Raw genomic sequence first — 15,338 nt, 5'->3', positions numbered from 1 at the left:
AACGGCGACAGGAGGGAGGGAGGATGACGCCGGCGGGAGGAAAAAGGGGAAAAAGGAGGGGGAGAAAGGGGCTTGTCCCCTTGCCTCTTCGGGAAAAGGAGGAGGGAGCGGGGGCGTCGCGGCAGAGGGAGGAGGGAGGCTCTGCCTCTGTCCCTTGGCGGCTTGCGCGGGAGTGGCGGGGCCGAGGCGATGACGACGGCGATGACGGCGGGGCGGTTTGGAGCGGCGCGACGACACGGGCGACAGGCCCGTGCAGGGGCTGACGGCGGCGGCGACCGGGCGGTCGGCCACCACGGCACGCGCGCGCGGGTCGCAACGGGAGGCGCGGCGGATGGAGTGGCGCGGCTCGGGCACGCGCGCTGGCTGCGGGGCCGAGCGGCTGCGCGGCTGCAGGCGCGGCAGGGCAGCGGGGCCGGGCGGCTCAGACGCGACGCGGGCGAGGACCACGCGGGCGCGCGCGCGAACGACGCGCGGGGAGCAGCAGCGAGGGCTCGACTCGGCGCGGGCGGCTCACGCGCACGTGCGCGCGGCGCACGGGCGGAGCGGAGGGGGAGGGAGGCGCTCGGCGCGGCGGCTCACGCGCACGCACGCGCGGCGAGGACCACGCGGGAGCGGAGCGAAGGGAGAGAGGGCGAGAGAGAAAGGGAGAGAGAGCGAGCGCCGGGAGGGAGGGGAGAGGGCCGGGGGAGAGGGGGAGATGGGCCGAGAGAAATTCGGCCCATCGACCCCGGGGGAGGCAAATTAGACTTTTGCGGAGGAATTGATTTGGGAAGGATTTGGATTCGGAATTGAACTCGACGATAGATCGGGGATTTGAGATCTTGAGATGGCACGGACACTAGACGACAAGCGAAGAAACAAATTTCGCAATTAGGGTTTTTAGGAGATAATTTTTCCGCTAGGCGCCACGACGGAACGGGCGTTACAGAGGCGTAGGGTGAGCGGTGGCGCCGGCGGCCGAGAGCGGCGTGGCGCACGGTGAGCGGCGGTGGAAGGCGCGCGGTGGCGTCGGGTGGGAGCGGCGTGGCGCGTGGCGCGTGGAGGCGGCCGAGAGCTGCGCGACGACGACGACGACCTCGATGCGGACAACCCCGACGACGACTGGGCGGCGACGACGACTGGGCGCCCGGATCTGGCGGGCGGAGGCAGCAGAGAGCGGCGCGACGACGACGACGACCCCGACGACGAGTGGGTGCCCGGATCCGGTGGGCGGAGGCGGCCGAGAGCGGCGTGACGACGACCCCAACGACGATCCCGACGACAACGACGATTGGGCAGCGACGGGGCGGCGACGCGGGCCTCGTCCCTCCCGGATCCGGCGGCGGCGGGCCTCATCCCGTCCAGATCCGGCGGTGGCGGGCCTTGTCCCGCTCGGATCCGGCGAGAGCGGGGGTGGCCGGCGGTGGGAGCGGGAGCGGGAGCAGGCTGCGGCGGGACCGGGGCGAGCGGCGGTGGGAGCGGGGGCAGGTGGCACGGGAGCGGCAGGCGAGCTCGGGCGGCGGCATCGCCGCCTGCGGGCTAGGTTTTTTTTTTGGAATTTTATTTTTTTTTGGCGATTTTTTCTCTTTGCATGCGGTCGGCTTAAGCGCCCGCATGCGAAAATGCGGGTGCCGTGGCCACATGCAAAGTTGGCGATTTTCACAGACAATTTCCCGCATGTGGTTGCGCCAACCGCATGCGAAAATCTCTCCTGCCCGTGTGCAAAGACCTTTTTTTAGTAGTGTCTAGTGTTATGGGTTGGGACTGCCCTTATGCTCCATAAGAAGTTGCTAGAATTAAATGGGCTAGGCTCAATTTAATCCTAGGAAATTTCATGAGCCATAATTAATGTTAAGAGATTAATACCATTTTGAAAACCAACATGGGGGACCTTGATTTAAATAGCTTACTAATTGAGAGCACATGCTGAGCGTTTGAGGTGGTCATGGGACTGCCATGCCTGCGCGCGCCGAGCCAAGCTGGCCGTGGCGGGGCGGGGGTTGGGCTGGCTGCTCTCCTCCCCTTCCGAGCATTGCATTATTGTGAGTAAAGATGATATAACTGATGGGGAGCCATTACGACTGTAACATATGGAGCAATTAAGCGTCTCAAGTACTCCTGAAAAAATAACTGATGGACAGTCATTACGGCTCTAATGTATGGAGCAATTAAGCGTCTCAATTACTGCCGAAACGTCTCTCTGTTAACCTTCCATCACCGGGATATACAGAGATAAGAACTCTTTTCTTTATTCGTCCTTCTCGTATTCCTCTCCTCTCACGGTACACATCCCACCCTTTTGTTCCTCCATCCATCTAAGAAGCTGCATGGGTAAGTAGGCGATCAAGATTTTGGAGAGCGGTTCTTTGCGCGACTCCTCTCGGCACTGCATCCTCTACACCGCGGTCTTCTTCCTCTGCATCAACATATCGTCCAACCCAATCACAGGCAGTGGAGGAGGAGACAGCATTGGCAACGCAGAAACAGAGAACGTCATCAACGGAGGCAACAACAATAATACATCATCATCATGTCGAGCGTTTTCTGGGTATATGTGTTCGACGATATTTTGTACATTTTTTTTATATATGAAAGAAATGAAGTGTGTCAAAGTATTAATTTCGGGAATGGCGATATAATAACGAAATTGGTGATTAATTACCACTAATAGCACAACCTGGCGTACATGGCGTATACGTATGAATAATGTGAGACACTTGCCGTCGGCTGCTCTAGTATATACGTACTCACGACATTTTGATATAGGGTGATCGATCCAATTTCATGGTTGGCTGGTGGAAGGAAAAAGGTGTGAATGTTTTCATGGGAATGGAAGCATGTGCCACTGTAGCACTGTCATTAGAGGAAGTTAATCATATGATTTGCCGGCCGTTAATCTCTCACGTCATATGCATGGAAACCACGTACAGTACATGCTTGCATGGAAACCTAGGAAATCAAAAGGGCAAGATAGCTTTATATGAAAGTTTCTTTCCATGAGCAGGGCGTGAGCGTATACGTATACAAGGAAAATTGATCCATATCACGTCAGATTGGAAACGAAACAGATAATAGCAGCAAGCACCTGAGATTTCACATGGAAATACTACTCTCCGTATCACCATAGAGAAGCTTCAATAATCATATCACAATACAACGGAATTATCATAATCATGATATTTGCTAAATGGAAATTTGGCTTATAGATGGAAGCGGCTGGCTGGCTGTGCAGATACTAATCCATGTATGAGCTAGCCTGTGAACCGACTTATCACCCCTATAAAAGATTGTCCATTTCATTTTACAGGGAGACAGGACAGACACAGAGACGGAGGAACACACACAGACAGAACACACACGCATACGAAAGTGAGAGAGAGAGAGACACACACCATTTTTGGCCGGAGAATCTCGGCGTCCAGCGAGAACACGTTGGCCGCAGTGCCTCGGCGTCCGGCGAGGAGGCGCGCGGAGGAGGAGACGGTCGCCGGAGCACGTACCCAGCCATTGCCATGGGTACAGCTTATTAGCTTTCTTTTATTTTTCCTGCTCTTTCTGCTCAGATCGTCATGCATGCACAACACGGCGACGAGGCGAGTTTCTGGTGCTGCCCGGCCCGCTGGATATAGCGTCCTCTCCGCCTGTCGGACGCACCGCCGGCCGGAGATCGCGTCATCGGAGACGTCGGTCGCCGGTGACACAACTACCTGCTGCCGCGACGTCCTTGCCTCGCCGGCCGCAACCTCTATCCCACGACGCCTTTACCTGGCGATGTGATGTCGCCGAGACGCTGGACGTTGTCGCCTTGCCGGTCGCAGCCTCCTCTTCGCGACATCACTGACGTCCGCTCGCTCTCGTCGACGTTACCATCTTCTTCGAACTCATCGGCTGGTTGCTCGAGGAGAACGCCGACCGGAGCGCCACTACTCGGTGCCCGCAAGGCGTCTCCAGCTCCAGCTACGTCGCAAGCCATCTCGTCGGAGTTGCCGGGGACGTCGTCGAGCCGCCTGAGTCCGTAGACGACGCAACGCTGCCAAGCGATGCTCGTCATCATCCGCTGCTTGCCGGAGAAGGTTTTTGTCATTTTGCCTCACCGGAGCACGCCAAAGGGAGTTGAGGCAGCCGCCAGGGCACTACGCCGCAGAGCCCTCCCATGTCGCGGATGCTGATTGTCTTGTGCATGCTATTGTATACGGTGACAAACCAACAAAACAAGACATGCATGCATGCTACTGTACACGGTGACAAGCAAAAATGAGTTTGCAGATTCATACTCATTTGGGGCTGCTCCGTATTAAACCTCCAAGCCATGACCAATTCGGCTATCGCGTTGATCATTTTACTTTTATAATCTAATTCCGATGCAATTCCTACCTCGTCGGGTCATCCAAGCTACACAATTCCATACATGTCTTCAACAACAATATAAACCAACACATCGTCCAAGGCCGATGAGGCTAAACAGCAGGGCGGGAGGAGTCGACATCAAGACGACGTCACCAACACCGGCGTGCGGACCGACGAGGCCGCGAATACCGCCGGCGCCCACTCACACACATCTACACCATCATCACCATCATGCATGGAGGACGTGAAGCGAAGACGGATGATGACGACCAGCGTAGCTTAATCGGAGGTATCTCACGGGTTTAACTCGCGAGAGTAATTAACCGGGTGTCTTCCGAGACCCCGGGAACAGGAGATCACAATCGCCAAGTCAGATCCACCTTACCTATGAGCCGTGGAACGCATTTGACAAAGGATTTTGTTTTTTTTAATTCTTCAAGAATTATAATAAAATGCATTTTCCTTTGTCCATTTTATTTTTGTGTACCTAGTACACTGGCACGCCCGCGCATTTTTATTTTATTTTATTTCCCTGGGCGGAGGGATGAAAATTTAATTTTTCTCTCCAAACAATATGATTATCCTCATTTCGGTGTAAAACATGTTTTTAGATGCTATTGTTCCTATTAGCATATTCATGTTTATCACTATCCTAGAATCACTCTTGTTTAGGGCCCCTTTGATTTGGAGGAAAAACATAAGAATTTTGGAGGATTTCAATCCTATAGGAAAAATTCATACAGATGGCTTTGAATCAATGGATTGAATCATATCCAATCCTTTGAAATTCTTATGGAATGGACAATACTATAGAGATTTTGGAGAAAAATTAGCAAGAGCTCAAAGCTCTTGGAAAAATTTCTGAGTCTATCTCTCTCATCCATTTCCTGTGTTTTTTTTATAATCCAATCAAACGGTTATTCCTGTGTTTTGCAATCCTCTATTTTACACTTCAAATCATGTGTTTTTCCTATTCTTTGTTATTTTCATTCCTGTGATTCAAATGGGCCCTTATTGTGTTATATTAATTTCTAGATTAAAATATGCTGAATTACGACTATATTTCTATCAATCCAAAAATTTAATAGATCTTTTTTAGTAGTTGATATTGCCCTTTTGATGGTGGGATATTATTTCCCAATCCCAATTACCAAATAAAGTCTCGATGGTTCAAAATATAAGGTTGTACCTCTCTGTGTATGTCATTACCGTAATTTTTTTTTAATCTTTCTGCTGTATAACCAGGAAAAAAGAATCATTCGGACACCTCAAAATTTTGAGCCAACCACCGCAGAACATGTTAATTTTTTTTGTCAACTGTACAAACACCAAGGTATTTAAGGATTTACACCGACAAAAAAAGACCGTAAATGTACCGTGTGAACTCCACCCTCTCCTGTGACTCTAAAATAACTGACACGGCCTCCCGCTAGCTTAGCTCTCCGCCGTTCTCCACGACGCGCCCACCACCGTCGGCGAGCCGACGTTGTCCTGGGCGTGCGCGGCGGCGTCGGCGGCGGCGGCGCTCATGCGCGCCTCGTAGGCGTGTCCGAGGTTCCTGAGGCGGTTGAGCTCCGGCAGGATGACGGTGGCGAGGTCCGGGCGGTCCCTCCGGCGCATTTCGGTGCACTTGAGGGCGAGCTTGGCGAAGCCGATGGCGTCGTCGACGGGCCAGTCCTTGACGGTGACGTCGAGCATCTGGGCGAAGGTGCCGGCGTCGATGGCCTTCTCGACGTGGTGGGTGAGGCCCATGGGCGGCCGCGCGGTGAGCACCTGCAGCAGCAGCACGCCGAGGGAGTAGATGTCGGACTTGACGCCCAGCTTCCCCGTCTGCTGGTACTCCGGGTCGATGTAGCAGAAGGTCCCCGCCGTCGCCGTCAGCCGGTACTGCGTCACGCTGTCCGCCACCGCCGGCGGCACGAGGCGCGCCAGCCCGACGTCGCTGATCTTGCTGACGTAGTTGCGGTCGAGCAGGATGTTGGCCGGCTTCAGGTCGCGGTGCACCAGCGGCTCCGGCTTGGTCTGGTGGAGGAACAGCAGCGCGGTGGCGATCTCCGCCGAGATCCTGAACCGCTGGCTCCACGGGATCGGCGGCGTGCCGCCGCGGCGGAACAGGCGGTCCTCGAGGCTGCCGTTGTCCATGTACTCGTAGACGAGGCAGCCGTAGTCCGGGCAGGCGCCGAGGAGGAGCACCATGTTTGGGTGGCGGATGCAGCTGAGCACCTCCACCTCCTGCTGGAACTGCTTCCGGCCCTGCTGCGCGTCGGGGCGGAGCACCTTGATGGCCACCGGGGTGTGGTCGAGGGAGGCGCGGTAGACGGGGCCGTAGCCGCCCTCGCCGATCTTGAGCTCGTCGGAGAAGCGCTCGGTGGCGAGCTCGATGTCGTCGATGTTGTAGCGGCGGTAGCGGAAGTCGTGGCTGGAGATGGCGTCCAGGGCGCGGACCTTCTCGTCGGCCTCGCGGCGGGCGCGCACCTCGGCGTTGCGACGCCGCTGGGCCTCCAGGTCGGCCAGTCGCTGCGCCGCCTCGGCCGCCTCCATGGCCGCGCGGCACTTGGTCTTCTCCATCTCCGCCATCGCCAGCGCCGCCTCCTCCGCGTGCCGCGCCTCCTCCAGCCGCCGCGCCTCCTCCAGCTTCAGCAGCTGCAGCTCCTTGGTCCGCTGCTTCGCGTTGATCGCCTCCCGGCACGCCGCGTTGTACATGTCCATCGTCTGCTTCAGCTCCAGCCTCAGCCGCCGCATCTCCACCTCCACCTCGCGCTGCGGCTGCACACACACCCACGTCAGCAATGGCGTCGCAGCAATGGCGTCGCAGTCGAAGTGGTCCAAGAACGCACGGCGGAGAGAGGCGAGCTGCTCTCCCGTGGGCTGGCGGAGAGCGACGACATGTCGAGGCTGTCGCAGAAGTCCATGGAGGAGAAGCGCGAGCTCTGGCCGAAGTCGAGGTCGCCCACGAAGGACTCGTTCGACACGGACCGCCTCGTGGAGCGGTACGACCCGTCGACGCCGCCGCCGCCGCAGTCGGGCGCCGCCCTGCTGGACAGCACGACGGGCTTGGACGACGAGGACGGGAGCGAGCGCTCGCGGAACGGCGGCCGCGTGGTGAGCTCCGGCAGGGTGCGACTGTCCACCGACCGCCTCGACGAGTCCGGCGACGGCGTCGCCGGCGGCAGCTTCCCCCTCGAGCACCTCCTCGTGTACAGGCTCCTGATCGATGAGTCGCCCTCGTAGCCACCGCCACCGCCGCAACCGCCATCGACGCCGCACTTGGCGAGCCTCACGTTCACCGACTTGCCCTTCGCCACCACGTAGATGTTGCAGTAGTCCGGCGCGCCCTTCATCAGGCTGGACGGCACGTCGGCGTTCTTGAATTTCCTGACCATCAAACAATGCAGCACCACCATCACCACCAAGAACAACACCTTAAAATTGGATCGAAATCGGATCAAAATCAAAACGAAACTAATTATTGATCTTTGATTGATTTACTTGGTGAATGCATTTCTGTTGGATGCGCCGAGCGCGATGCTCTGGATCTTGTTCACGGTGATGAACTCTATTAAGGCCTTTGACACGTCTGCCTCTTCCAGTACCAACTCCGATACATGCACCTGATCGATCAACAATGGAAAACAAAATGCGTTCTCGTAATTAAGTATTTTTTTTTGTTCATGTCTTTGATCTGAAAGAATTAATTTCTTGTGTTGATCTGAAACTAAATATTTGATTACCCCATTCCTGGTGCAGAATCCTCTGAAGGGGACAAAGATCTCCCTCATCTCGGCCTCCAACGCGCCATGCGTCGCCTCGGCCATGGCGAATCCATCTACGTCACCAAAAAAAAAAACAAAAAATGCACATCAGTTTTACGATCTCTTGCAGTTGCAGCAGAGAGACGCATGGCAATGGCTGATCCGGCGATCGACGTACGGTTGGCGGCAGGGGGGTGGACGGCGATGTGGAGGAGGATGATGTTGGAGGCGCCGGTGAGGAGGTGGTCGACGACCCACTTCACGGCGAGCTGGCTGTTCCGGTCACGGTCCACGGCGACGACGATCGTCATCGCCGGCTGGTGGTGCATTATCCCCGGCGGCGAGGTGGCCCGGTGCTCGTCGGGGCTGAGTGGCCCTCCTCCTTGCATCCTGCCCGCCTGCACTTCTCCGGTGAGATCTCACCCGCCTTCGTCGTCGCCGCCGCCGACGCCGACCGTAATGTGATGGATGGATGGAGGTGATATCGCCGGCCGGATCAGTGGATGATGCGACGGTGAGTAGGACGGTGGTGCAAGGAAGGAGAAGAAGAGAGAGGGAGAGAGAGGCTGAGAGAGAGAGAGAGAAAGGGTTTTCCTTTTCCCTCCCCTCCTGCTCTTCCTTCTCCTCTGTCTCTCTTCCTTGCCTCCAACCTTCCTCTCAAACTCTGCAATGGCCTCCTCCTCCCTCCCCCCTTCTTCTGGGACCTAAATGCCATGGCAATGGAGCAAGGATAGCCTCAGACTATTCTTGCACCATCTCTTTTTTTTCTCTCCTCTTTTCCATTTTGTTCCTTTTCTAAAATGTTTGTGGAACATTTTGGCCGAGCTATCTAAAATAGGGTGTGTAATCCGGCATGTCGAAAACCGGATAGAGGTAAAAATGGAAAGGGGAGAGAGATGATAAGACCTAAGAATGGCTATAATGCAACTCACTACAAGATCCATAATCCATGGGTTTTATTCCTCCTACTTGTTGTTCCAGCACACGCATCACGTATTCACGTGTTCCCATTCTGCATAATCTATTCCATTTGCCAAATTCATGCATAAAATTCTTGCAGTGTTTTGTTGTTCTAGCATGATAAGTAACCCCCCAACCCCCATATCCTCTGGCTCTCACTATGTTATGTACAAACTACAAAACTGTACATTTCCTAATATTCTTGTAGACTGCTGAAATGGTTTTACAAGGTCAGGTAGGTCTTGATCATCGTTGAGCCGGTCGGATCAGAGAGGAGATGTCTGACAAGGTTCATTCGCATTTGGTTCGGCGCAATTGTGAACATGTAGAATGCAAAGAGTATGAGATCCACTGAAGAAAGCGTCGAACCAAGGAATCCTCGCCACATCCTGATAGTAACAAAGAACAGTGATGAACACTTTGTTGGGTGGCAATCTTCAGGTCATACATAATGGTATTTGTAAATAGACTGAAAACAGAGGCAAATGCAATCAAGAGTAGAATTACCATTTGGGCAACCGGAAAAAGGTTTCAAAGAATGTCTGAATGCCTTCGTTATTCAGTTGGATTATCAAAGCCAGCCCAAAAAGGAAGAATGATCGTTGACGTTTCCGTTCTTGGGGCCATAATGTTCTCCATGCTGCAACACCGCATAGCAATTAGTACCAGAAAATGTTCCTGACATTTCCAAAATTATACTAAAATACTGCCCTCATCTGAAGCAATGTACTCCAATTTGTAATACTGGTGTGCTTGTCAATAAAATTGAATAAATATCAGAAGAATGCTTACCAAGCATTGATGGACTGGAACTTTGAGAGGTTCCAGGCAAATATTCTCCAGGGTAGACACGGTTTCTCAAGATATCAGATATCACAGATGCATATCTTGGAGCTTCAGACAATGATCTAACCACCGAGTATCCTATGTTTTTGACAGATAAATATTATATTATTGCCTGTAAATACAAGAGAAATTGAAAGTACGGATTGAGGATTTGTTAGTACCGGTTGCAGGATGCACCATACTTGCTGCCGCACCAAATGCGAGATTTTTCTGGTCTGTATTTGGTAAGGACCCTCCAACAGGAATGTAGGACCATTCCTGAAATCAAGAGTTCAGCATTTAGGTTAAGTTTCCACTTCACCTATGCAAGAGAAACAACTAGTGACACCAAGCCATAACTTGTTACCTCCTCGTATACTTTTCGAATATGAACTCCCATTGCATCCAACCGAGACATCAACCGCTTTTTAAGGAGGTCAAAGGGCATTGCTTCTTTAGAAGCTAGGCATGTTTCCTGTCTTGAAATAATTATCATCAGCAACACAAAAGCATGGGAAAATACTAGTCGGAGGAATAAATTGTGATAAAGTTTCTCATATGGACCTCAAAGAAAATTCGTGTGGATGACATGGGCATGGCATAGAGGAACGTTGGATTTCCTTGCTCAGGATGTGAGAATTTGTCTTTGAAGCAATCTCTGTAGTCCATGAAAACCATTAAGCTGGGATCATATGGATTGTTTTCCACCTGAAAATTTTCAAATCATTGTGAAAGATGAATGACATGTGCCCAAATAACATATCTAAAATTTTCAGCTTGAAACAATATGAATAAAATGCTCGTAGAAACACGACGACAGAAGGGAAACTATTCTAAACTCTCGAGGGGAGTAAGTTCTATAGGAGTTGTGCATACCTCGACTTCGACACCATATGCAGTCTGCACACAAACACGCGGACCACCAACCTCGTACTCTAGAAGCCTACCAGATGCTGCCCCAGATGCAACAATGGCAAGCCTGCAAAGTACCTCACGATCCCCTTCACAACAGACTACCCGATGTCCATCAGGAGATTCCATGATCTTGTCCACCTTCGAGCTGAGGTATGTGACGCCAGCGTCATAGCATCTGACAGTTTTTAGAGTATAATTTTTCATCAATAATTTTGTATCACTTTGCCTGACTCTGTTTACTCTCAAGATTGCTAACTGAAAATTTACCGTCTCAGCAACTCCTCGTGCAGCAAGTCCCTGTGAACCCTGCCATACGCACGGCCAATCATTATTGGCTTGTTACCGTCTAGGTACACGATAGTATCCTTCCAGACATGTTCAATGCAGCTCTCCAGGCCCAGGTCTGGATAGCAAAAGATCAAGAGCCATAAGTCCATCATGTACCAAATTATGATGGCAACAATGTTATTCAGTGCTGAAAATAGTATGCTACCTTTGAATTCATCCTCCCACACACCGTAGTTGTTCGTGAATGGAAGATCAGGGCCAATGAGACCAACATTGAGCCCTTTCTTAGCTGACTCTGCTGCTAGGGATAAGCCAGCTGGACCGCAGCCAATGATGACCAAATCAAGAACTGAATTTTCATCGGGTATGGGCAGCAGCTGCACACAAAGATTCAGAGCACGTGCTTTATTTTCTTGAGACACCATTTATTTATTCGTTCCAATGCAGAGTTTCAGGAAATAAACTAAAAAAAATCCTGATTGGGCTGACAAAAATGTTTCAAAAGTTCAGTACAAGTTATTCGCATTCCTAGCAGTCTAGAAACTTTGAACAATTTCCAGGATGTCCATGTGTCAAGAATAAATGGCATGATTTCGGGGAACTGTGCTTGTGTTTAGCCTAGCACTTCACTTGTTGCTTGAATCACATCAAGTCAAAGGTGTGATGTTGGACTGCAAATGCGACGCACGTACACTTCATCAAATTCAACATCTCTGAGAAATTTGCAAGCAGACAATAATTAATGCAACAGTACGTTCCAAGTTGCATCCGAAGGTGTAATTAGTCAGCAGTTGAGTTGAGAACAGTATGAGATACTCTTAACTTATCCCCTAATTAACACCTTTTGTACAGGCGACGACGTGAGCTCCCATTACAGGAGACATGGAGAATAGTCCAAGCTCCACAGAGATATGGCAGGCAGCAGCAAGCATGGGCAACCAGAGGCTGCTCTTTTTTTTTTTTTGGTCAAGATATGGAGTGAATTCGTGATAGCATCACGTGAATCAACATTCCACACCCGTCGTCGTAGCACGCGCGTGATCAGGGCGATGCAACAGTGTTTCATTCATGCTGTTGATGAATTTCGTGTTTGATTCTTTCTTGTAAACGGCAACCATGGCAGCAAGGTGATTGTGGGTTTTGTATAAAGCCAGATCTCGACCTTGCATAATGCTAATTAACTGCTAAAATCAAGATCATCTAGGCATGCATAAACAAACAAAAAAAATTGGAGTAGTGATATGATTTATTTACTGCTACTCCTCCTACCTTGGAGGAGATCTTGGACTGGCTGTCCATGGACTTGGACGCCTGCATTTGCACGTAGAGAAGCTCGCCGCCGCCGCCCTTGACGTAGTCCTCCTCGTCGGCGAACTCCACCTCCACGCCGCCGCGCCGCGCCGCCGCGTCCTTGTGCTTCTCCGTCGCCACGCACCTCACCATCCACCGCCCGCGCCGCCGCGGCTCCACCGCGCGCGGCACAACCCTCCTGCTCCTTCCCTCCGCCCCCGCACCCGCCGCCGCGGCGCCCCACGCCGCACGGCAGCAACCGAACGGCGCCGACACGGTCGCGCCGCCGGAGAACTCCATCGCTTGGTTGCACACCGTCGGATGAGGAGGAGGAGGAGGAGGCGGTGGTGGCTGCCGCCTCTGCGAAAGCTACTGGTCTCTGCGTCTGCTGCTGGCTGCTGCTGCTGCGGCCATTGTAGGAGGAGGGAGAGGGAGAGGGAGCGGGTTTGGAGGGAGGCGGTATCCGGGAAGGGGCACGTGGCGGGCGGCGATTGGGCAGGGCCCCACGAAGCAAAGGATATGGTTCGCTTTTGGGGGCAGCGCCGAGGGCGTGACTCACCCGCCCCACCAGCCACGGCGCCACCTCGTTGGGCCCCGCGTGTCAGTCACCGTGGTGCGTTGCTGGATATGGGCTGCTATGGGCCGGATGTGAATGGATCAAACGCTGTTAAGTTTGAGTAATAAGTTCACTGCGCGTCACTCAACTTAATAGCGAGAATTTTTTATGATCCCTTAACCATAAAACTAAAAATGTATACTCCTAAACTCATATAAACCGTGCACTCAAGATCCTATGGTAGTATATATAGGTGGTTTCGCTGACGTGGCATCGTAGTCAGCAAAAAAGATTAAAAAAGAGTATGTGGGGCTCATACATCAGCTGCACATATTTTTTTCTTCTATTTTCTTCTCCTTCCCTTCTCTTTTCTCTCTTCTCTCTTTTCTTCTTCAGTCAGGGCGAGCGCGGCGGCGGGACTGCACAGCAGCGGAGCGGCGACGGGCGAGCGCTGCGAACGGAGCGGCGCGGGCTGCGGGTGGAACGGAGGCAGGCGAGTGTGACGGAGCGAGGGCCTGGTCGGCGAGCGTGAGCAGCCCGGCACCGCGCTCGCCCGCCTCCGCTGTCGTCGGTAGTTGATTCCTCTCTCCCCCTTTCCTCGTCGTCGTCCCCAGCACACCAAGCTGCAGCGAGGGCGGGCTCGCGCAAGCCAGGCGAGCTCGGATGGGCTCGCCGGCCGCCGACCCCTCCCTCAAAAACCGCTCCGCCCGGCACCCACCGACCGCGACGACGATGAGGAAGGTGGTGACGAGGAGGACATTGTCCTGCTCGGCATCGTCCGCTGCTTCCCGTGCGCGTTCGACAGCGCCGGCCGCCTCCTCTCCTTTTCTTCCACTGCCGCCGTCGCGTCGGCGGGCTCTCTCCACCTCTCCTGCCACCGCCGTCGCGCCGGCCGGCTCTCTCTCCTTCTCCCGCCGCCCCCGCTCCATCGCTGGCCACCTCTCTCTCCTCTGCCATCGTGCCCACTCGAGAGAATCAGGAGAGAAGAGAAAAGAAAAAGAAAGGAAAGGAGAAATGTGGGCCCACACTATTTTCTCTCACTTACATGTGGGCCCCACATATTTATTTAAATTTTTTTGCTGACTAGGATGCACGTCAGCGAAACAGGGTGGCTATACTGCCTCGGGACCTTTTTTGACGGTTTTACATAGTTTAGGGTACACATTTCTGGTTTTGTGGGTAAGGGACCTGAAAAATTCTCGGTGTTAAGTCGGGGGACCTCCAGTGAACTTATTCTTAAGTTTGAAGAGGTAATTGGGTCTTTTTGTTTAGGTTGAGCACGGAGCTCTCGTTCCCTCAACGTAAAAGGAAAGGTTCGATTTGAGTCCCTCAATTATAGGTCGGATCTAATTCATATCCCTCAATGTAAAGCATAGGTATGTCGTCTCTCCCAAATTTAAAACAGGTGTAAAATGATTTCCTTGACCATTTTGAGAGTGGTTTTTGTTAACATGCATCCATGTTACAAACACAGTCATAAAATATATTAAAAAAAAGTGGGCTTACATGTTATCCTCTCTCTTTCGGTACCCTTTCTCTCTCCCCCCAGTCTTCTTCTCAGCTCGCCGTCACTAAGCCTTGTACATCTAAGAGGGTCTTAGGTAAATTGGTAAAATTTGCTATAGGATATTTAAAGTTTGTAATCTTTGCTAGTAGACACCGCAGAAACATGGCATGGTCAAGGATACTCTAAAGACTTTGTAATTGGCTGGAAGACACCTTAATGATTATTTTATTATTTCCAGGCTAAATGGAGAGATAAATTATGTTAAAAAGACAAAAATGCCCTTAAGTGCTACTAGCATGTCAACTGGCTCTCCCAATCTTTCTCATTGATCATTGTAAAATTTTGCATGGACTTTCTTTCCTACGCGGTTGGTGGCGGTGACACTCGTCAGAGGTGGAGCAGCGAATCGAAGGATGGAGTCTTCTTCTTGTGTTGGTGCCGGGTACTTTGGTCTGCGCCAAGCATAGGCGGTGGTGGCCAGTGGCGAACCCAGAACAAAAATTACCGAAGGTCCAATACATACTAATTATCTAATTATTGACTAATATATTAATTAATATAGTGTAATTTAGATAGGACACCGGGTAGTATAACGTAGGCACGCCCCTGGTGGTGGCCTTGCCGCCTTGGAGCCCTAGGTGGTGTTCCATGCAGCGTCGTCGGTGGCCTTGGTTCTCCGGGCGCCGATGCGCTTTGCGGTGGCGGCTGTTTTGGAATTTTGGGCGATGGCCTTGGAGCTCCGAGCGCTGCTACTCCGTGTGGTACCCCTGAAGCTCCGAGTGCCGTTGTTTCGTGTGATGGCCTTGGAGCTCTCGGTGCACCTGCTCTGTGCGGCGGCGGTGGCCCGAACTGCTGCTCTCCTGCAACGGTGCAAACCTTGTGTGGCACCTCCTTTCTTCGATCTGAAGGCTACTTCTTT

At 52.6% G+C, this 15,338-nt stretch overlaps 2 protein-coding genes across 2 annotated transcripts; both read right to left on the bottom strand.

The window, feature by feature from the left end:
- Window positions 1-5,603: 5,603 nt before the first annotated feature.
- Window positions 5,604-9,040, bottom strand: LOC4324197 (U-box domain-containing protein 35). Its single transcript, XM_015766711.2, has 5 exons — window positions 8,257-9,040; window positions 8,058-8,152; window positions 7,816-7,937; window positions 7,164-7,701; window positions 5,604-7,092 (listed from the first exon to the last, which is right to left on the bottom strand). Exons 1-5 carry the CDS (start codon window positions 8,465-8,467, stop codon window positions 5,761-5,763), a joined length of 2,298 nt encoding a protein of 765 aa, XP_015622197.1. The 5' UTR covers window positions 8,468-9,040; the 3' UTR covers window positions 5,604-5,760.
- Window positions 9,015-12,840, bottom strand: LOC4324196 (lycopene epsilon cyclase, chloroplastic). Its single transcript, XM_015766712.3, has 10 exons — window positions 12,336-12,840; window positions 11,272-11,443; window positions 11,046-11,181; window positions 10,740-10,953; window positions 10,428-10,571; window positions 10,231-10,338; window positions 10,046-10,142; window positions 9,831-9,962; window positions 9,546-9,678; window positions 9,015-9,427 (listed from the first exon to the last, which is right to left on the bottom strand). The coding sequence occupies exons 1-10, from the start codon at window positions 12,654-12,656 to the stop codon at window positions 9,262-9,264; spliced, it is 1,623 nt and encodes a 540-aa protein (XP_015622198.1). The 5' UTR covers window positions 12,657-12,840; the 3' UTR covers window positions 9,015-9,261.
- Window positions 12,841-15,338: the final 2,498 nt, after the last annotated feature.

Source organism: Oryza sativa, chromosome 1 (genome assembly GCF_034140825.1).
Source record: "Oryza sativa Japonica Group chromosome 1, ASM3414082v1".
Lineage (NCBI taxonomy): Eukaryota > Viridiplantae > Streptophyta > Magnoliopsida > Poales > Poaceae > Oryza > Oryza sativa.
Note: the sequence above shows the minus strand (reverse complement) of the source record. Positions and strands in the feature narration are given on the sequence as shown.